The 23,157-nt window shown below is 45.3% G+C and overlaps 2 protein-coding genes, 1 long non-coding RNA gene and 1 pseudogene across 4 annotated transcripts; all 4 read left to right on the top strand.

Moving 5' to 3' along the window:
• The first annotated feature begins 376 nt into the window (after nt 1-376).
• LOC123154889 (uncharacterized) lies at nt 377-4,101 on the top strand. Of its 2 annotated transcripts, none has more exons than XR_006477106.1 (8): nt 377-752; nt 844-883; nt 963-1,726; nt 2,107-2,324; nt 2,395-2,506; nt 2,648-2,695; nt 2,811-2,923; nt 3,824-4,101. It is a non-coding gene; the product is annotated as an uncharacterized lncRNA (long non-coding RNA). The 2 variants fall into 2 exon arrangements; XR_006477105.1 differs by lacking the exon at nt 3,824-4,101 and adding an exon at nt 3,093-3,817.
• A 10,990-nt stretch (nt 4,102-15,091) lies between these two features.
• On the top strand, nt 15,092-15,588 carry LOC123153758 (histone H2A-like). Its single transcript, XM_044572722.1, has 2 exons — nt 15,092-15,268; nt 15,373-15,588. The coding sequence occupies exons 1-2, from the start codon at nt 15,092-15,094 to the stop codon at nt 15,586-15,588; spliced, it is 393 nt and encodes a 130-aa protein (XP_044428657.1).
• Nucleotides 15,589-19,780: 4,192 nt separating this feature from the next.
• Nucleotides 19,781-20,444, top strand: LOC123147431 (histone H2AX-like; annotated as a pseudogene).
• A 1,148-nt stretch (nt 20,445-21,592) lies between these two features.
• On the top strand, nt 21,593-22,335 carry LOC123149422 (probable histone H2AXb). Its single transcript, XM_044569078.1, has 2 exons — nt 21,593-21,900; nt 21,985-22,335. The coding sequence occupies exons 1-2, from the start codon at nt 21,703-21,705 to the stop codon at nt 22,204-22,206; spliced, it is 420 nt and encodes a 139-aa protein (XP_044425013.1). The 5' UTR covers nt 21,593-21,702; the 3' UTR covers nt 22,207-22,335.
• The last annotated feature ends 822 nt before the right edge of the window (nt 22,336-23,157 follow it).

Below are 23,157 nucleotides of genomic sequence, written 5' to 3'. Positions count from 1 at the left end.
AACGTATAACAAATCATGGATCTAATTTTCTTAAGTTATGCAAATCAATCGACCCCTAATAATAAATTTTAATCTAACTTTCCTAACTTATTCAAATCAATCGATTTCTCTCATTAGTGAAATTTATTTTAGGAAACAAATAATAGATTTTCAAGAAACAAAGAACTGATTTTAAGGAAAACAAATTATTTGTGCTCCTACGCTGACCTCTGAGACTGCCGGCGTCGGCGCCATCACGAAGAGAAAACGGACGATCCCATCACGAAGAGAAAACGGACAATCCGGTCGACGACCACACAGTGAGGCCCACTCGTGCGAAAAAAACGGACCACGACCATGTAGCGACGCCCCTCGCACGAAAAAAGATCAGACGAACCGCCCGCTGAGTGTCCCATCTCCGCCGCCCGCTGCCGCCCCTCCCCTCGACTTGCCTCCGCCGGTGAGGCCTAACCAAACCTCGGGGTTCTCCTCCGCTGTTGTCATGAGTGGTCAAGGTCGACAAGGAGGTGATGAATCTGCACGCCGGCCTTCTTCCACTCCCATCCCCATCTTCCTCGGTACTCGATTTGGAACGACACCTGTGGAGTCCGAACGTGGCGAAGGGGACCTAGCGAGGTGTGCGTGTAAGAAGACCTGGTGTCCCCGGCTTCCGAGGCGACGCAGTCCATGATAGGGCAAGACCTGGCGGTGGCCTTCTTCAGCGACTTCTTGGGCTCCGTTGGCCCTGACCCCCGCTTCGTCATCGACGACAGGTACGGCCATGACCCCTCCGTTGTTGACGTCACATGGCACCTCAAAACGTAAATTAAATTCATGTCATCTATTTGTCGCCGTTGTACGCAGGTAAAGCAGCTCTGCGGAAGCCGCCGGCCACCAGGATCAGGTACGTGAGCAGCTGCATCCATCCATCTTGCGAGTTAATTATCATAAATAAATGCCCAACTGATTCCGTTGCTTTGCAGATTCTGTAGTGCAGCCTCATGTGTGAAGCAAGAAAATTATGATCTGGTGACAGAAGTCCTTCGAACGTGGACAAATCAGTACCAAAATTGATTTGGTTCTTCCAATCTGTGTGTGCAATGTTTTTTCTGAGGAGCAAGTAGGTGGAGCACATGAGTGACGATGATACCCCAAACTCTCACTAACTCTTAGCATCTCATAATGTGATGTCTATAGGAGATGGAGCAGCGCCTTGTTGATGCATGAGCCGATGCGGTCTGAATCAAGCCTGTGCGCATCTTGGTGAGAATCATTGGTCTGGTTTGACCATATTTTTTGGACTGCATTTTGTGGTTGTGTGTGAAATTGTGTGCGGTGTAGGATCTGCACTGTACGTGGATTGCAATTGTAGGACTGATGGTAAGGCTTGATCAATGAACATCGACATAATTTACAATTTGATCTTGATTAAGCACGTGCGATGGCGTAGTCTCTCTCTGTGTCGCTGAAAGGCACTTGGTGGCGAGGGCGCACGCGGAGATGCGTTTAGTAGGGGCCCGACGAGTGGGTAAGGGCGGGCGTGGAGATCACTATTCCTGTGTCAGCGAACATAATACAAGCATGTGTGACGAGGACGAACTTGGCACATGCAATGGTGGGGAGTGGCGACGATGGTCAGGTGGAGGAGAACACGAGAAACGAAGCCATGCGGCTGCATCAGGCATGTATAGCTGATCAATGACTATACATATTTTTGCCCGAATGGTTTAGATGGTCTTAACTGGAGGTATGTATGTGCTTTCTTTAGATGCATGTATTCTCTTTTGATTATTGGAGAGAAGAGACCTAACTAGGTTTGCAATGGCACAAAAGAAATATTTGAGTCTCAGTTTCTCATGTTCATGTAGTTAATAACACAGCATATGGATTAAAGTAAAGATCGCCTACATTAATTCATCACTATGTATTTGCTGTAAGAGGAAATAAGTGAGTACAACGACATTGACTTTCAGAGTACAGTGTTATGTATTGTATTCGTCAATATATGGTCCTCCGACATGCATGTGCTGCTTTAAATTGTTTATTACACAGAACCCTTCAAAATTATCTTATAATCTGCTTATGCAAAACATGATTTCAGTTTGGTGCATTTTCTTGCTTTGTTAGGCTGCATGGTGTATCAGATTTGGGTCGGATCAGAGGAAATCTACGGGAGATTTGCATGAGATAGCAATAGTGTGGCCCATGAAACAGCAAAAAATCATCAACGTGGTGTATCAGATGTACATTGACTTTCAGAGCACCATCAACTAGCTTGATCTGGTGTCCACTCGAATAGAAAAGAAGATGAAGTGCGTGACCATTGTAGCTACTGTTTAATTCAGGTATATACATTGATTGTTCATGCAATTTTTTTCTATCATTTAACCAAATGACGAATGTGTGCATCTGAAGAAGGACTGAGGGTGAGAAGAACAGTTTGTGTGGCTTGGAGTGGGTGAGAATTTTCTAGCCGGTAATTAGGGATTTCCAGCAAACGCCGCAGAGCAAAATCCATGTGATCAAGGTACCTATGTTTTCTCAATCCTACCAGTAAAGTTTTCAGACTATACTGGTTCCAAGTTGAGATTGTTTGTAGAGAAATCCAGATAGTTGGATATTTAGTACCATACTGGGTTTTATATATTTAATTGGATTGTAATTTCAGAAAGATTCAAGACGGATGGGTCGGCTCTGTATCAATAGTGTGTGCACGGTCTGTATAAAACGCATGTGGTTTAGTTTTTCTTAACCGGCTTCCTGCGTGTTCTCTTATCAGTGCATCAGGTTAAAAATATTGGTTCTAGCTGAAATATCTTTCCCCCCTGCAGTTTACACCAAGTGTGGCATTATGATTTTCTTAGTGGACCAACTGCGGCAAGATCGATCTGCCCAACAAGTCTGTTGATCTTTCCACGTTTCGAACGTGTGCCGGAGTCAATAGGTGAGATTTTTTTTTAAAACCCTTATGCTAATTTAAGTAATTAGTGGACTTGTATTGAGAGTTTTATGGTTTGATTAGTGTCTCAGGGAAAATTTAATTGGTTAACTAATTAGCTCCAATGTTTCTAATTCTTGCTGACTTCTATGTAACTAAGACCGTTTGTTTTCAGGTTTAATATTACGATGGTAATTCTCCTCGTCATGTGTTTTTTTATTTCATGGAGTGATGATAAAGGAGTTTCTTTTGTCTACGGCTTGTTTCCAGTATATAAAATGTGTACCCCAACAATATGTGGTAACATATGCGCCATAGATTTGATGTGGGAACTGTCTTTGCGCAATATAACATCTTTCTTAACACCACGGACTTTTGGATAAATAATCCATATATATTTATGGTCACAAGCTTGTGAGCATAGCTAGCTGTTTATTGTAGTATTTGGTTCTGTGTATATGTTTCGTTTGCCATACAAATAAATGAACGTTAGTTTTAATTAAGATAACATCTCAATTTGGTTTGTACATCGCGAAGCAAGTCGGAAAATATCTACTAGGGGGAATGTTTTTGGGGAGGATTCTTGTGGTTTCGAATGAGGAGGTAGCACCCTGTTTTGTAATGCTCAAATATATTCTACTTAACCACCTAGATTCCCATTTGTAGAAATTTTACTTCCATGTGTACAAGGTTACTTTGGTTGTTGTTCAGGTCCAGGCTGTTTATCATGCCATAAGAAGAGATGTGAGGATGAAATAGATCTTATGAATTACGATTACTTATTCCTATATAGTTCCTTCCATTTTGTAGCACCGACTTCCTATTGTACATCACATTGATATGCTTACAATTTGCTAAAATTGTATGCTTTAAATGAACATTATTGCTTTACATCATTGCCTACAGGTACAAATCTCAAGATTTGAAAAACAAATGGGTACATATTTTAAAAAAAGCGTGTGAGAAGTGGGGAGGACAACGATTTGGTGGTGCAAGTGTTCGAGGTGGCTAGGAAACACAACATTCATCGCTAAGGATGGGGGAATATATGGGGCTCACATCAGCAATGGTAGCAGGCAGTGAGGATAGGCATTAGACACATGATCAATGTTTATATATATAAGTGTTCAAAAATATGATTCTATATATAAATTAATCTGAACATAGAATAAGATCTGAAATAGTGAACTTCTGATTTTATTTGATCCTCTTAATTTGTAGTTGGGATAGTTGTTTTCCACTTTTCTGTTCTGGAACTTATATACTAGCAGGAGAATATTAGGACAATTTAGGTGGCACCAGATCAAGCCCGTGGTAGAAAATGATGCCTTTGTTAGTTGATTCATTTACCTCCGCTAGGCCCGTAGCAATGCACGGGCGTTCTACTAGTATATGAAGTATTTGTTTTGAATTTCACATGAGATAACTTTGGTCAATGATGTAAAAATGAGTTATTGCTCATCGGTTCAGCTGAGGGGGGCGGTGCCAGTATGTGCTCTTATGGGGTCAAAAGTGTGCTGTTTTTTTCTAGCATTTCTATTAGTTTAGTGTCTATTTTGTGCTGTGTACATGCTCCTCATTACCATGAGGGATAATGGACCTTGTATGCAGATTTTTGGCACTCGGTTCGTAGGGCCCATGCGTTGCAATCGGAAAAGAAAATTCTCCAACAGCCATGACCACATTTTGCTGCATCACCGAGATACAATATCACTCTCAATTTCATGAAATCATGAACATTTTTTAAACTCTTGAACATATTTCAAATCATGAACACTTTTACAAATTTCCGAACATGTTCTTAAATCAAGAACATTTTCTAAATTCATGAACATTTATTCTATTCGCAAATATTTTTATAAAATTGTCAACATTTAAAAAAAAAATCTTGAATCAGCGAACATTTCTAGAATTGACAAACATTTTTCAGGAAATTGGTGGAACAATTTTTTGAAATTCACGAACATTTTTTTGATTTAACTTAAATATTTTGAGTCATCCTAGATTTTATGAATGAATAAACTATTTTGTAAGTTACTAACAGTTTTTGAATTTTTAGGATATTTTTTCATTCCTGGACATTTTTTGAACTGGTTAAATTTTGTTCAATTTCATTAACATTTTTAATACACTAACTTTTTGAAAAATTATGAACATTTTTTAAAAAAAATTGGAATATTTTATGATTTCCCAAGCATTTTTAAAAAAAATTGGAACATTTTTTGAATGAGCAAACATTTTTTACAAAATTGCAAACATTTTTGAATCCACAAACATGTTGTGATTTATAAAAAAAATATTTCAAAATTCTTTTTAAAAAACCATAAATTTTTTGAAGTCCCAAATTATTTTAAAAAAAAGACTGTCGGGCGCGCCGCGTCTTCTCCCAGCGCGCAAAGCGCAGTAAAGGCTGTCCCAGGCTGGCATTCCCTTGTCTAAAACGTTTTTTATCACTTATAGGTGGTATTGGTGGGTAATATTTTGCAACTTTGGCATTGGTTTAGTGATCTATCAGTTCCTTGCAATCTTCCATTTTATCATTGTTCTTTTAAGTCATTGTATTATTCATCAGTCATCTTTAGTCAAATTCAAACCCTCATTTAGTTTAGTTTAGTCGTCTCAGTGCAGGCAACGGTAGTAGGTTGCCATTTATCTGCCAAAAAGACAAGTGTTGGCAACAAGCAAGTAATGTAACTACATGGAAGACTAAAACTAGTATTGATAGTTTATATATTGTTTCAGTTTCTTGTTGTAATCAAAGGAAGAATTTGTGAACATAGTGGCAGTGAGTTAGTTGCTTATGTGCACGAGCCAGTTGTAATGATGTGTTGGTTGCGCCTACTCTGCTAAGAGTGTTGATATTTAGACAAGTAGAGATGCAAGAGGAGGAGCAGCCAAACACATCCTTACAATTGTTAGAAATAACTTGTACTAGCAAGATGTTCTTACAGTGTTGTGATTCTCGTGCAAGGAGAAAAATTTTGTTCTTTGTATTTGGTCACTGATGCCACCTAGAGCTATTAACTTGTTCGGAAAGCATAAGCACCTAGTGTACATTTTGAACCGCATTAGGTCAATTTCAGAAAAGAAATGCCATTCTTACCCATCTGTGTTTCCAATAGATTCAGTGTGAGCTTGTTGTGTCCAACCAAGAACATGTGCAAACGCAGCCGTAGCGGCTGAAAATGAACTATCTTCAACAGCTGACAAGAATATAAATGTCAAGAAACTATATTAGGAAGTAGCCAAGCCGTCTAAAGTAGACATCAATTAAATCGAGTGCCAATGGATAAAATGTTGTTAGAGTATTAGATAAAATGGATAGAATTATACTCCCTTTGTCCAAAAATTCATGCCTCAATGGCATTTTTGCGACCCCCTCCCCCGTGATGGAGCACCCCTGCTCAGCTCTCCTCCTCGTCGCCTCCCTCGTCCACCTCTCCTCCTTGCCGCCGCTACCCCGTTTGGTGCCAATTGAAAGCTCGTCACCCACTGCTTGCAGATTCAGTCAAACAGAAGATTTCTCTGCGCAGGTTCTCTATAGATGAAACAGAAGATTAAAGTGATCGAGCAGTAGATGGTTTACTTTTTTTATATAGGAACATTGCAAGTTTTAGGAATAGATGGTTTAGCTTCTTTTCAAGATGCACTTCTACTTCAAAACGTTGCAAGTTTCAATGAAAGCTAAACTTGCAATGTTCCTCCTTTAGAGTTGTTGTGAAAAACTTACCAGGTGAAATAGAAGTTCAGTCAAACAGCAGATCACTCGCAAAGGAAGATTTTGTCATGCTATTCACTAAATCAAGTTTCATGCAGAAGATTTATCTGTTCATGCAAACAAATTTTAGACAGTTGAAACTCAAGGAGTATATTGATTCTTTCCTTTGTTCATGTTGTTCACAGAGTGCCAGAATTGAATCTACAATGTCAGACTCTGACATCGTTGATGCAAGAAGTTCTTGGAGTGGATCAGATAAGGATGAAATTGAAGCTTTTTCAGATGGTATGATCTTCAGATATTGTCTACTCCAATGTGGTTAACATTTCTTAAAGGTGCAACTTCTTCCATCAATGTGGACGATTTGATCATGCAAACAAGGTCTCTTTGTATAGTGGGTGCTCCCATCACAGCTAGTCTTATACTCACTCTTCCTCTTCATCACTAACAATTAACATTCATTTGCATCTATCTTCTAAAAGAAACCAAATATTAATTTCAATGCAATTGCTTGAAGAGGGTGCTGCAAACTTGGTCATCTGTGGTTCCTGAAATCATGGCAAAATTTATGGACATTGACCATTTAATTGATGTCTACATTGACCATTTATGTTACTACTCCATTGTTAACTTGATCAGCACATCGTTTGGCTAACCTTCATATTACTGTACTCCATTGTTCATGTTAGTATCATTCAGAGCAACAAAAATTTGTTAATTGTTATTGCTAGTTATTCAGAGCAACAAACACCGCTAGTTCATACACGAATCTTATAAAATTTGTGTATTCGGAGCAACAAATGTGACTAAACATTACTAGTTACAGAAATTGTTACTGAAATTCCCCCCTGTCAATTCCTTAGGAACTGGAGATAATCTCTGTAGACATTTCTAGGTGATCTGCAGTCGGTTAGGGACTGGAGAGAGAGTTTGTGAAGCAAAGGTCTAAAACATTAAACCCAGGGTTGTTATTGTAATAATTGAATGTCAAGGTCGATTTATGCCACGGCTTCTCGAAAACCTTCATCATTAGGAAGATGGTTGTTCCATCATCTTCGCCGGGTCACTTATCTTGAGTTGCAGGGATCACTTTTTTCATGAGATAATCTTTGTAGACATTTCTGGTTACTTTCACTGATTTCAGTTCTTAGTCCCCATTGCTCTGTTCTAACCCGCTCTAACAGCCTGAGTCTCTTCGACAAATGCCAAGTATCGATCTTTCCGTTGAATGTCACCACCCCATCGGCGTTGTATCTTGGCTTGGCTCATCCACTTTACAGTGGATAAAGCGTACTGTTCCGAGAGAGCATCCTATGTCAGAAAGCAAGTTAAGAAGAAGGGGAAGCACACAACACTAAGTTGCTTAGAAGATTAGCCCCATTTCAATCGCGGCAATGCAAGCAGTTCAGTAAACCTCCACTCTTATCCAATATATTATATCTAATATTTCTATATGTAGCAGGAGAACCTGATAGTATATGTTTTAGGAACATTTTCTTGTTTTGCGAACCTTCTAAAAGGTTTCGGTCTATTTTTTTGTTTGATCCTTTTCCTACTTTTTTCTTTGCCCATTTTTTGGATTTTTTAAGAAGGTTCCTTTTATCTTCTTTACCGGCTTTCTCTTTACCGGTTAATTTTTCATGTTTTTGTAAAATGATTGGAAAAAATGTTATATTTTTAAAATATTCAATTATTCAACAAAATCATGCTTTCTAAATGTTAAGTTGTTTAATAAAAATGTTCAAAAATTGATCCAGAGTTTTTTTTAAATGTTCCGCAGAAGTTTTCTAAAATGTTCTTTTTTCCAAAAAAATCAAGTTTTAAAATAAAATCCACAAAACTAATTTTAAAAAATGTCCACTTACTTAGAATACATTTTTTTCATGTTTTTGCAAATTGTAAGAAAAGGCTGACCGAAAACCAAAGAAAACGCTAGAAACCAGAACAGGGAAAAACCACTCGCTAGAGTGTCAAATGAAAAGAAAAGGAAACCTGAGCTGATAGCTATAGTCGCTTACTGAGCATCGTTAATCTTCTTGATGGCGAGGCCCTCACCTTTTCCCCGTCTGTTGTACGTCTCCTCCTCTGCCGGATGTTGACCAGGGCCGGGAGGAGGCGAGTCTTTCTCCGTCTACCCTCCACCACGATCTCATTTTTTGATGTGGTTTTGGTATGGCCCGGGTGATGGTTCGTTGTTGTTGAACTTGCCGTATTGTTGACTTCCTCAAGTTACTCCGTCCATGGCCACTCCGTCTCCGCTCTTTTCCTCTTTCGGTGTATTGGTCTGCACATGAACAGTATTTTGGCCGACCACATCCAGGCTCAGGGTAATGAAGATGTCATCAAGGCCACCTCTACGATGGTGATGATGGGTCCCGACCACCATGACTAAGAGATGGTAGGTTAAATAGTTGTGCAAGTATCAATGGAGTGGATGGAGCAATGTAAGAGATCCCATTTATAGTAGAACGCAGTTGCTTGTCTATGAGCTCGGGGGATCGACTCTGCAACAGGTACACATCGGTCACGGTAATGTAGCCATAATGGAATGAACCCTATGGATTGGTCACCAATGGCGTGAACAAGAGAATCTAGAATCAAGAGTATCCAGAGTCGCGTTGGCTATACGTGGTCGGTCTTGGCACCAGAGGCGTGCGAGAAAACAAAAGGGGACTCCATACTCACGAAGAACTGCTCTGCCTCGTCATAGCAGACCTCAAGTCAATTAACTACTTCTCACTCAATGGAACTCGAACTGATCTATAGTTTGGACAAAGCCATGTTTTTAAGACTAAAAACAACTCAGAACCAAATAAAGTGAACAGACCGTTGCATAAAAGGGCAGGAGGTGCTGATCCAAATTTCTCCTTTGGAAATTGTACTAGAACAGCCCAAACCCATGTCAGCTGGCAGGCCCGGGCCGAGGTACATGCAACTTGTGTCGGCGGCACAGGGCCCACGATTTGCAGGGGCCCCAAATTTTAGACATAGGCTGAAGGCCCAACATTCGCACCTGGCCAGGACCGCTGAGGGTGAAAAAATTCTATGCGTTTTTCTGTGATCGAGCTCACGATCTCGTGCTACCAAAAAAAAACAGATAAACCAACTGACCTATTTGCTCGGTGTGACACTTTCTAGGAATAAACGTCGACTACAAGTACTCCCTTCGTTTTAAAACAGATGATTCAACTTTGTATTTATAAAGTTAGTATAAAGTTGAGTTATCTATTTTGGAGCGGAGGGAGTATATAAGAAGCCCTATCCGGTAGTTTTCTTTCTAGACTTTTCACACGGAATGACGATTTGAGGCGTAGTGAGGAACACCTTAATATGTCATCTAATAGAAGAAGGAAAAAAACACCTTAGCATGGAAACTATTCTGAAGTGTTTTCTCTACTTGCCTTAATATATTGTGTTTTTAGGCATTTTGATGAAAATGCCACGAAAATAATTATTTGATATGCTTTTTCTAAAATGTTTGAAAATATAACTTTGAGTCCTTTCAAAAAATGCACTAAGAAAACGCCTTTGATTGTAGATAACGACTTGGTGCTATGTCGCAGTGCGTCCCTTCCGAACGTTCTACATGTAGTGGTAGGCCCATTTTTATAGTTTGGCACAGGGACCTTGATTTTGCCGGCCCGGCCTTGTCAGCTGAATGCATTGAGACTGAATCGGACGGAGAAGACTGGTCCGACAAAGGGCTAGGATCGGATGGACAATTCCCTCCTTCAAGGCTTCAACCACTCATTCCAGAAATCCCCGTGATCCCAAATTCCCAAACCGCACAAAACCCAAACAAATTTTTTGAGCCAACCCCTCCCCCATCCACGTCACTGATTCGCGGCGTCACCCTCCCACCAATCACGCATGATCGTCGCTTCTCGTTATAACATGCCACGGTCATTGCCTTTCCACCATCACAAACACCCCGCTCTCTCCACATTCTCACCAACCTCCGGCAATCTCTCTGGCGATCACAACACCAATGTGTCCGCCCTGCACCATGACCCGAAGATGGCCATTGCCGGCAGCGGGAGGGTAAGGCGAAGCCCGCCACTAGCACGAAGTCCGTGTCCCGGCCATCCAAGGCTGGCCTCCAGTTCCCCGTCGGTTGTGTCACCAGGTACCTCAAGGTCGGCAATTACGCACAACATGTCTGGCACGAGCGCCCCCCATCTACCTCGCCACTGAGGTACACATTCCCCCAGCTCCTCCTCTACCGTTTCTCTATTCCCTGCGCGACGGTTCCTTGCGGTCCTCGATCTCATCGTTTCATTTCTTTCTCTCTCATTCGAGTAAATTGCCAAAACCACTACAATTGCGTCCGACAGTGCCAAAAACCACTATTTTCGTAAAAGTTTGCTGAAAACACCGATTTTGAGTAATTGTTTGCCGAAAACACTAAAAACTCAATTGAGTGCGTTTTGACAGAAAATTTGACAGTGAGGTCCCGTCGTCAGTCCTACATGGCACCAAATTTTCACTTCGTTTGGCAACACGGTTAAGCTAGACGCAATGCCCACCTGTCGGTGTGTCTGCTCTTCTCTCTCCTAGAGGCATTCCCACAAACACATTCCGTGCGCCTTTCCATCTCGTGCTCCCACTCTGCACCTGCGCGCCAGCATGGACGAGTTGCTGCTTTGCTGTTGCTAGCGCCGCCGTCCTTGCCTCGTGCTCGAGCTCGGCCACGAGTCCGTCCACAGCGCGCCGAGCACAGCCTGCGTGGCCAAGACTGCAACACGCCGCCCCGAGGTGCTCTCAAGCAGTCAAGCTCCAAAGCGACGCCCCAAGCACCCTGTCGAAGGAATCGGCCCCGGCTGCTCCGAGCTCAATCCATGGCCGCCGGACGCCACGGCGACGGCGAGGACGAGCGCATCGAGCCCCGGCCCGCAGCGCATGGCGAGCAGGGTGACCGCGCAAGGCGGGGATCGGTGTGTCGTCGTGTGTCGCCCATAGATGCCGCCGTGCTCCTCCTGGACGCGGGCGTCGACGAGGCGGCAGCCCACGGCGAGCTGTTGCACGTCCGGGTTGGTGGTCGCACGGGAGCTCCACGTCCGTGCGCTGGGCGCCAAGGTCCGCCTCTTCCCTTCGTGCCCACGGCAGCTGCTGCTTCGGCACGAGCTGCAACGCCCGCTGCTCCCAGCCCCATAGAATCTCCGGAGAACCAGTAGTCCAGTGCCAGACCAGGCCAGTCATTGTAGTACGTGGGGCTTCACGTGGGTAATCCTTTTGGCTTCTCAGTTCTCCAAGGAGACGCCAGTGGCCGCGCGGGCGAAGGAAGACGCCGACGGCGTGCTCTGGAGTCTGGACCGGACTCAGGTGGGGATGCGAGCAGGAGAGCAAGAGAGATTTCGTGAGCGATGGGGATCGGCGGAGCGGGTTCCTGCAGCAGCGGTTGCGAAGGGGACTCTACACACACACACACACGAGAAGAAAACCCCGGATTTGTCGTACTTCCTCCTTCTAGGTGAGTAAGTCATCTTAGGCTGGTCATAGTGGGAGTAACATAGGTAGTAACATAGATGCCACATAAGCAAAAATGATGATGTGGCAAGTAGTTAATGAGGAGAGAGGCAAATAGAGTAACATAATATGTTACCATCACATAGCGGTTTCCAATGCATAATGAGTCTACAAAGTAATAAATGAAGGCAACTATGTTACCACACCTATGACACTACCCACCATGAAGAAGCGGAAAACGAGATAACTTAATGTTAATTTGCTAATTAATAGCATTGCATGCAATAAACTAGCTACTGCATGTCATGTTTGGTAGTCTCAAGTCATTAAAATCAGAGATCTCTTAAAATCATGCACATCCCTAATTTTTTATTGGTTGATATGTTAAGAAACAAGAAACGAAATAGAAGTTAATCACCACACCTAAACGAGATGACCACAAACCGCTTCTCACTTAATGAAACTCGCTCTCAAGAGTTTGGGGAAAACCATGTGTGAGACTAAACAACTTGGAACCAAATCAAGCCGTTACATGGACGGTCTCAACATGAGAGGCCCTAGTGCAAGAATACAAAGAGGGACTCCACACACACTCACGAAGAAAACCCCGGATTTGCCGTAGCTGACCACAAACCGCTTCTCATTTGATGAAACTCGATCTGAAGAGTTTAAAGAAAACCATGTGTGAGACTAGACAATTTGGAACCAAATCAAGTGAATTAGAGCCTTTACGGTCACATATGGCAAATCCAGCCCCTCAAACGCCCGCGGACGCGCCCGGGCGCGTCCGCTGGTAGTGATCGGGCACACCTCAAATTTCACTTGTTGCATCCGGACATCTTATACTTGATTCTTATATCCATACAAAGACATATAAAAGGAAATAGAACCTACGTATTACGTCGATCCTAACTACTCCGTGCCCGACTCCGGCAGCATGGGCGGCAGCTGCAGCTCCGGTTCCTCCGGCTGCTCCGCGTCGAGCTCGGCGAAGAGCGCGTCGGACTCGGCCTGCTCCCGCCAAAAGAATGCCCGGTTGGCCTTCACATAGGCCTTATCCTGGATGGACTCCAGGATGGCCTGCTGCTCGGCCATCTCGTCGGACTGGGTGACTGGGAACTCTGCCTCCGCCTGCTCCATGTTGAAGGTCGACACCTGCTGGTCCGGCTCCTCCGCCTCCATCGGAGCCATCTCCTCCTCCTCCTCCCCCTCTCCCCCCGGCTGCTCCTCCTCCTCCTCCTTCGGCTCCGGCGAGTCCGGAGGCAGCCCCGGTAGCGATGCGAGTGGCGTGCGCGGCTTCCCTCGCTCGTATCTGCTGTTGGATCTCGTAGCGGCGCTCCGGCGTCAGCATGGCATAGTAGGTGATCTTGCTCCGGACCATGGCACAGTGCTGGAGCATGGGCAGAGCGCCGGAGCGGGAGAGGGAGGAGGTGGATGGGCTCGAACTGGCGGCGCGGAGAGGGGGGATGGGTTAGGGTTGCGGGACGCCGGCCGGCTTAAATACCCGGATTTCGTCTTGGGCGGCGAGCCGGAGCGGCGCCACACGTTGTTCACACCGTGGCGACGGCCGCGACATCCGTCGGACCGCCGAGTTTCCGAGCTTTTTCGTGTGGGGCCACGCCGCCAGGCCGACGTGACGGGCGTGCCCGGGCGCCACATATCCGCCCTATATTTGGGGTGGATATGGGGTGGTGCCGGTCAACCCTCGCGTTTGAGGGGCCGTCTGGGTCAAAAATTTGTGACCGGGCAGTGACCGGGCTGCCCGTCCGGGCATATGAGGCGGATTTGGAAGATTCGGTTGTAGATGCTCTTAGATGGTAGCATTGGTTGACCTTAATGGTGACCTTAATTGCATTGGTGTTAGTATCAACCAAGTACAAGAAGCTCACTTGGTTGAAAAAATGATTGTACAAACTCAAGCAAACCTAAAATAAAAAATATGTCAAACCAATTACTCGTGGCCATCCACCTCATCGATGAGGAGTTGTTATGACATTTATTTGTTGCAACCTCCCCTTCAAATGTTTGTGCATATATATAATATATATAGTTTCCATCAACTGTGGTTGACGGTGATCACATAGCCAAAAGTAGAGAAATATAGGATACTCATCTGTTGTGCCCACATATTTTATCTCCGAGTATGCTAGTCATGGGTGCATAATACTCAAGACGATTCCTCTGATTTCGTTAAAGTTATGTTTTATGAAATATACATTGAGCCACATGTAGCAAAAATATTTTAATTAGATTTGCGAGGCATTAGGAAATGATTAGCTTGTAAGACTTGCCGATCCTGCGGTGCATCTGCTCTGCATCATTGTTCCACACTGTCACAATGTACATCACTGATTGAGTGAGCAAGAGAATCTAGAATCAGAAGTAACCACAAAGTTATGTTGGATGCGTCGTCAGTCTTGGCACGAGAGGCCCTAGTGCGGGAAAACAAAAAGGGATTCCACACGCAAGAAGAACTGTTCCGCCTCGTCGTAGCAGACCTCACGCCAGTGAACTGCTTCTCACTCAATGAAAGTTGAACCGATCTAGAGATTGCACAAAGCCATGTTTAAGTCTAAAAACAAATCAGAACCAAATCAAGCGAATAGATAATTGCATAAAAGGGCAGGGGGTGCCGATCCAAATTTCTCCTTTGGATATTATACTAGAACAACCCAAAACCATGTCAACTACATGCATTGGCTCTGAATCGAACGGTAGACGACTAGTCCGATGAACGGCTAGGATCGGATGAACAATTCCCTCCTTCAACCACTTTTTCAAAAAATCTTTGTGATCCCAAATTCCCGCACCAAACCAAAACAAAAATTTCAAGGCAATCATGCGCGACCGTCCCTTCTCTTTATAACAAGCCACAACCCCGACCTTTCCACCATCACAAACACCCTGCTCTCTCCATGATCTGACCAACCTCCAACAATCTCTCTGGCAACCACATCACCAGTGCTTCCACCCTCCACCGCGGCCCAAAGATGGCCATTGCCGATAGCGGGAGGGGCAAGTCGAAGCCCGCCGCCAGCACGAAGTCCGTGTCTCGGTCATCCATGGCCGGCCTCCAAATTCCCGTCAGCCGCATCACCAGGTACCTTAGGGGCGGCAATTACGCACAATACATCAGTACCGGCGCCCTCGTCTACCTCGTCACCGAGGTAGACATTCCCCCAGCTCCTCCTCTCCTCGTTTCTCTGTTCTCGCGCGCACGGTTCCTCGCGGTCCTCGATCTCACCATTTCATTTCTTTCTCTTTGATTCAGACCCTGGAGCCTGCTGGCAACACGACGCGGGACAACAAGAAGAACCGGATCATGCCGCGGCACATCCAGCCAGCGATGTGCAACGATGAGGAGTTGAGTCAGTTGTTGTGCGCGTTCACCATCGCCGACGACGGGCTGATGCCCGACATCCACACCGTGCTCCTCCCCAAGAAGGCCGACAAGGCTAAGGACGACATCCACCGGCAAGCATCCTAGCACCCTACCGCACACGGTTATCTGTGGCGTGTGCGATGCACCCCGTATCACACACCATTATGAGGTGAAAATTCGCAGTTGCGTGTACGATATTTTTCCTAACCATGTGCTATGACTTTACCTGCACTAGTGTTAGTATCTAACCAAGTACAAGGAGCTCACTTGGTTGGAAAAGTGGATGTACAAACTCGGGCACACCTAAAAAAGTACAACAACCCAATTACTCCTCGCCATCCACCTCATCAATGAGTTGCTATCACATTTATTTTTGGATCTCCCCATCAACCATTCGTGCATATATATGGTTCCCATCAACCGTGGTTCATAATGATCACATAGCCAGAAGCAGGTAAAGAAAGATATCCACCCAGTGTGCCAACATATTTTATCTCCGGGTTAGCTGGTCATGGTGGATAGTACTCAAGACAATTGCTCCGGTTTAGTTTTGCTAAGGCCACGTTTTTGAAAATAAAAAAAACTAGGCCACCCGCGCAGACTACCACAAATATGTTAATTAGATTTGGAAGGCATCAGGAAACAATTAGCTTGTAGGAGCAGTCGCTCCAGTGGTGCATCTGCTCCACATCATTACTCCACACTGTTGTGACGCACTTTGCCAATGCAAACTACAAGAGAATGTAGACTTGGAAGTACAAGGGTCGTCTTGGCTACATGGTCGATCTCGGCGTTAGAGGCCCTAGTGTGAGAAAACGAAGAGCCATACCCACCAAGAAAATCTCGTGGCCCGTTCGCTTCACAAGATTTCTACACATTCCCAATGAATTGTGAGTTCCACGGTTTCTTTTTCCTTTGATGCGTTCTTTTCAATGGAAGTTACTATAGTAGATCAGAGGAAATGATTCATAACGGTGTTCATTCCATAGGAATAAACACATCCGCCCTGACCACAGTTTTGGGCGGAAGGCCGAGGCTGCCCTCCCGACGAGGTGAGTAAAATATACTGCCATATGGTTGAGGTGTGAGAGAAGAATGACCACATGCGAATAAAAAATTCTCATAGCTACTGCTGCTGCGTGATTAGTACTAGTACGACCTCTGGTGGCCCCATCAGATATTCCGGACGCACAGCCATTGTTTCTTTCCTTTGTTTCAACTAGTAAGTATGCACGTGCAACGCACGTCTATTTCAACACGCGTCTATTTGGATTAACACATTATACTAAAATTAATACAAGACAATTTATTCATAAATTTAAAATTTTCCTATAAAATACACAATCTCTTATTCCCAACTCATACAAATAATTTGAAATATCGTTTCTCCTTAATCAACATGTCTATTCTATTAAAAGACCACTTAGTATTCCCAATGTATAAAACTCAAAATTATTTAAAAGATTCATCATGATTCTCCATATACATACATTTATGCAAGTATAATCACACATGAAAATGTCACTTAGGACAAGCTAAGGAACCGTTTCAGTGCCAACAAACTCCAGTCAAGAATTATTATTACAATTGAGTGTCAATCACAATAGTGAAAAGAGACCTCTATGGTTTGTTGAAAAGAGGAAGCCATTGTCAGATAGAGAAGTGTAGAGATGTCTTGACTGCATAGAATCAGCTATGAAACAAGACAAAAAAAACAACACTCGGTACTTACCTGATTAGTGCGTGCATGCGGCGTGTTCGCGTGAAGGCGAGCGTCTCCGTCGTTCAGGCCTGCAAGCGGCCGCGGCGACCGTGTCCTCTCACCAGCTGGGCGGCGTTGTTGGCGTAGGTGAATCAGTCGTCCAGCTTTGAGGTGGCGGCCTCTACGCACTGGGGCGTGGGGAGTTCCAGCGTCCGACGGAGGTAGGATGTCTTTGGACGACGTCGTCCACGCATGAGTACTGGACACGCGTGTCCAACGGAGCAGCACGCGTCAGAGCCGAGGGAGTCGGGCGAGTGAGATGGGGCCGTGGTTAGCTTCACTTGCTACGCAGTGGCCGAGACCTGCGCCACCCTGGGGACGACGATGGTTGGCGACCAGGCGAATCTACATGCATGGTTGTGGGGGCGAATGCCCCCACTTGATTTTTTTGGCCCGCTTAATTATACTGGTCCAGGATACTCAGCGTTGCCCCCACTTGAAGGCCGTCGGTGGTGGGTGGTTGTCAGTGTGGGTGTTGTGGACGTAGCTGAAGTCGACGCGGATGCCGGTGGTTCGCGAAGAGCATGCCAGGACGTGGACGAAGTCGTTGCTGCCATTAGAAAAGTGACCTGGCCTCCAGGCAGAAGATGAAAGCGGCGATGGCATGTGTGTGTGTTCGGAGGAAGCCGCAACTCCTCCTCGCGTGTCTCCCACTATGGCTCATGTGGGTGGTGGGTTGGTGAAGGCAGGCGACTCGCAATCATGATTCCCTGATAGGAGATGGTAGGATGCGCTCGTGATTAGTTTGCAAATAATTAGATGCGTTCGTGATTAGTTATCTAATAGTATGCGTCCGTGATTAGTTTACTGATAATTAAATGTGTCCGTGATTAATTTCCTAATAGGATGCACGTGTGATTATTTTCCTAATCATAGGATGCACCCATGATTAGTTTCCTAATAATAGGATGCGTTTGTGATTAGTTTCCTACTAATTAGATGCGTCCGCCATTAGTTTCTTAATAGGATGTGTCTGTGATTATAGTTTCCTTATTGACCAGGCATGGACTTTCATATTTTCCTCCGCGGTGGAGTACGGTCAGTCAATATAAATTGCTAAGTGCACACAGAGAACGGAATAGGTTAAGTCTAGCCGTTAGATTGAGTTTAGTGGAACTAATCATGCGGTGGTAATGTATCAGTATACATTTTGTGGGGTGCACTTAGAGAAGATAATGTTTGCTCTTTTATAAGTAGTATAGATTCCTCCGTATGGTACTTACAAAGAATTCCTGTTCCTACACTTTTTTTACTTTCCTATGGTTTATAATCCTCTCAAGCGAACGGGGCCTCAATCTTGTCGTAGCAAGAGAACTACCCCTCGCTCAATGCAACTCGACTGATCTAGAGATTTGTTATAGCCAAGTTTGAAAATAAATAAACAACTTAGAACCAAATCAGGTGAAATAGAACTTTTTTCTTCTGAGGGAAAAATCAGGTGAAGTGGATGGTTGTATAATAAAAAGCATGCCCAAGCCCATGTCGTCGGATCTGAATGCATCGGCTATGAAAGTGAAACGGACGGCAGTAGACTTGACCGACGAATGGCCAGCATCGGATGGGCGATTTCCCACCATTAACCACTCCTCTGGAAACTTTCGTCGTCCCAAATCGCCAACCCGCGCCACACCCGAACGAAAGTTTTCGCCCCCACCCTCCACGTCACCGATCCATCAACTGTGGTTGACGGTGATCACATAGCCAAAAGTAGAGAAAGATAGGATACCCATACATTGTGCCCACATATTTTATCTCCGAGTAAGCTAGTCGTGAGTGCATAATACTCAAGACAATTCCTCTGATTTTGTTAAACTTATGTTTAAAAAGATTGTGAAATATACATTGGGCCACATGCAGCACAAATATTTTAATTATATCTGGGAGGCATTAGGAAATGATTAGCTTGTAGGACCCACTGATGCTGCGGTGCAACTGCTCTGCATCATTGTTCCACACTGTCGCAATGTACATCACTGATTGAGTGAACAAGAGAATCTAGAATCAGAAGTAACCGGAGAGTTGTGTCGACTACGTGGTCTGTCTTGGCATGAGAGGCCCTAGTGCGAGAAAACAAAAAGGGATTCCACACGCAAGAAGAACTGTTCCGCCTTGTCGTAGCTGACCTCGCGCCAGTGAACCACTTCTCACTCAATGAAAGTTGAACTGATCTAGAGATTGCACAAAGCCATGTTTAAGTCTAAAAACAACTCAGAACCAAATCAAGCGAATAGATGGTTGCATAAAAGGGCAGGGGCGCCGATCCAAATTTCTCCTTCGGATATTGTACTAGAACAACCCAAAACCATGCCAGCTACATGCATTGGCTCTGAATCGGACGGCAGAAGACTAGTCTGATGAACAGCTAGGATCGGATGAACAATTCCATCCTTCAACCACTTTTTCAACAAATCTTCGTGGTCCCAAATTCCCGCGCCAAACCAAAACAAAATTTTCGAGCCAATCATGCGCGATCGTCCCTTCTCTTTATAACAAGCCACAACCCCGGCCTTCCCACCATCACAAACACCCCGCTCTCTCCACAATCTCACATACCTCCAACAATCTCTCTCGCAACCACAACACCAGTGAGTCCACTCTCCACCACGCCCCGAAGATGGCCATTGCCGGTAGCGGGAGGGGCAATTCGAAGCCCGCCGCCAGCATGAAGTCTGTGTCTCGGTCGTCCATGGCCGGCCTCCAATTTCCTCTCGGCCGCGTCACCGGCAATTACGCACAACACGTCAGTACCAGCGCCCACGTCTACCTCGCCGCTGAGGTACACATTCCCCCGACTCCTCTCCTCATTTCTCTGTTCCCTGCTCGCACGGTTCCTTGCGGTCCTCGATCTCACCGTTTCATTTCTTTCTCTTTGATTCAGACCCTGCAGCCTGCCGACAACGCAATGCGAGACAACAAGAAGAACCGGATCGTGCTGCGACACATCTAGCCAGCGGTGTGCAACGATGAGGAGTTGAGTCGATTGTTGTGCGCGTTCACCATCGTCAATGACGGGATGATGTCCGGGATCCACACCGTGCTCCTCCCCAAGAAGGCCGACAAGGGCAAAGGTGACATCCACCGGAAAGCATCCTAGCACCCTACCGCACACGGTTATCTGTAGTGTGTGCGATGCACCCTGTATCACACACCATTACGAGGTGAAAATTCACAGTTGCATGTGCGATATTTTTTCTAACCATGTGCCATGACTCTACGTGCACTAGTGTTAGTAACCAAGTACAAGGAGCTCACTTGGTTGGAAAAGTAGATGCACAAACTCAGGCACACTTAAAGAAAAGGTACAACAATACAATTACTCGTCGCCATCCACCTCATCGATGAGTTGCTATCACATTTATTTTTTCGATCTCCCCATCAACCATTCGTGCATATATATGGTTGCCGTCAACCGTGGTTCATAAAATGATCACATAGCCAGAAGCTGGTAAGTAAAGATATCCCCCCGGTGTGCCAACATATTTTATCTCTGAGTTAGCTGGTCATGGTGGATAGTACTCAAGACAATTCCTCTGGTTTTGTTTTGCTAAAGCCACATTTTAGAAAAATAAAAAATATATATACATTAGACCGCCCGCACACACTACCACAAATATGTTAATTAGATTTGGGAGGCATTAGAAAACGATTAGCTTGTAGGAGCCCTCGCTCCAGCGGTGCATCTACTCCACATCATTACTCTACACTGTTCTGACGCACTCTACCAATGCAAACTACAAGAGAATGCAGACTTAGAAGTAACAAGAGTCGCCTTGGCTACACGGTCGGTCTCGGCTTCAGAGGCCCTAGTGCGAGAAAACGAAGAAAAACTCCAGACGCACGAACAAGGTCTCACGCTTGCGGTAGCAAGAAAACTGCCCCTCGCTCAATGCAACTCGACTGATCTAGAGCTTCGAGATAACCAAGTTTGAGAATAAATAAACAACTTGGAACCAAATCAGGTGAAGTAGTTTTTTTTTTCTTTTGAGGGAAAAATCAGGTGAAGTAGATGGTCTCATAAAAGCATGTCCAAGCCCATGTCACCGGATCTGGATGCATCGGATCTAAAAGTGAAACGGACGGCAGGAGACCTGACCGACGAACTGCTAGGATCGGATGGACGATTTCCCTCGTTTAACCACTCATCCGGAAACTTCCGTCATCCCAAATCGCCAGCCCGCGCCACACCCGAACGAAAGTTCTCGCCCCCGCCCTCCACGTCACCGATCCGCGGGAAAAGCAATTGTTTTTTTTGCCTCCCCCTCCACGTCACTGATCCGCGGCCTCGCGCTCCTAGCCAATCACGCGCGGCCTCCCCTCCTCTTTATAATCTGCCGCCGCCCCCTCTGTTCTGCCATCCCAAGCACACCCAGCGCCCTCCACCTGCTCCCAGATCCCGGCCATCTCTCCACTCCGGCGACCACCGCACGAGCGCGCTCACCCTCCACCGCCACCCGAAGATGGCCATTGCCGGCAGTGGGAGGGGCAAGGCGAAGCCCGCGGCCAGCGCCAAGTCCGTGTCCCGGTCGTCCAAGGCCGGCCTGCAGTTCCCCGTCGGCCGCGTCGCCCGGTACCTCAAGGTCGGCAAGTACGCGCAGCGCGTCGGCGCCGGCGCCCCCGTCTACCTCGCCGCCGTCCTCGAGTACCTCGCCGCAGAGGTACGCGTGCCCTCCCCGGCTGCTCCTTTCCCCATGTCCTGTCACTCTGGATCTCACCGCTTCTTTCTTTCTCTTCTGATTCAGACCCTGGAGCTCGCCGGGAACGCGGCGCGGGACAACAAGAAGAACCGGATCGTGCCGCGCCACATCCAGCTGGCGGTGCGCAACGACGAGGAGCTGAGCCGGCTGCTGGGCTCGGTCACCATCGCCGCCGGCGGGGTGCTGCCCAGCATCCACACCACGCTGCTCCCCAAGAAGGCCGGCAAGGGCAAGGGCGACATCGGCTCTGCTTCTCAGGAGTTCTAGACTAGATTATTATGGTCCTTATGAATGTTTGGAATGCATCTCGCAATCTTGTTCTTGATGTTACTGCTTGTGACGCCCTTGTCAATACTAATATGAATGAAACGGATATGTTGCTATTGTTTGCCTGAATCCAGTACGAAGTTCAGAATTCGTCTTGCTGTTGCACTGAAACGCCTCTGAACTGACGACAAGGAAAGTTGCACTTTGCCAGAAAACTCTGTAGTCAGATGAGGAATATATCTTGCATTTTTATCTGTATAATTGAGCACCTAAGTTATTCGTATGACTGAAACTCCATTTTATACAAAGATATGTTTGAATCAAAGGGGTTTCCCCCTGACCCCATTTTATTATTTTATCCCCCTGACCCCATTTTATTAAATGAAGCAGAAAACCAAACACGGTTCGAGCTGATCCACTGACGAGCAACATCCACAATCTAGGGTCAAAGCCCCTCTAAAACCCAAACTATTCAGACCGAGAGATGATGTTCTCCGCACTACTGTTTTATTACAGGACACAAATGAGCAACAAAGACTATCCAGCAGCAGGAGATGAGGTCGAAGGAGCACACAGCAGCACTACTTGGTAGTCGTCTCACAGGGTACTAGAGTTACTCTAGCAGATTCGTAAAAAGTGAGCCTCTAAAATTAAGAAGCTCTAGGAAATGTTCGCAAGATTTCTGAAGTGCAAACTTTATAATTTGTCCTCCCACATTTTCTTTAAATGCTCTCACATTTCTTTGGCAAGACAACACTTCAATACTTCAACACTTCTTTTTTTTTTTGCGAAAATGATCCGGATCAATTTTAAATGTTCATTATAAGTAGTGCAAAGCTCTTCAAACATAATAGAAACTAAATCGAAGTCCGTAGACCACCAAATGATCATACCTGCCGCTAGAACAAGCGCCGATGCGTCGTTGTTGCAGCTCCTTTGCCGAAACTGGCT

Source organism: Triticum aestivum, chromosome 7A (genome assembly GCF_018294505.1).
Source record: "Triticum aestivum cultivar Chinese Spring chromosome 7A, IWGSC CS RefSeq v2.1, whole genome shotgun sequence".
In the NCBI taxonomy this organism is placed as follows: Eukaryota; Viridiplantae; Streptophyta; class Magnoliopsida; order Poales; family Poaceae; genus Triticum; species Triticum aestivum.
Note: the sequence above shows the minus strand (reverse complement) of the source record. Positions and strands in the feature narration are given on the sequence as shown.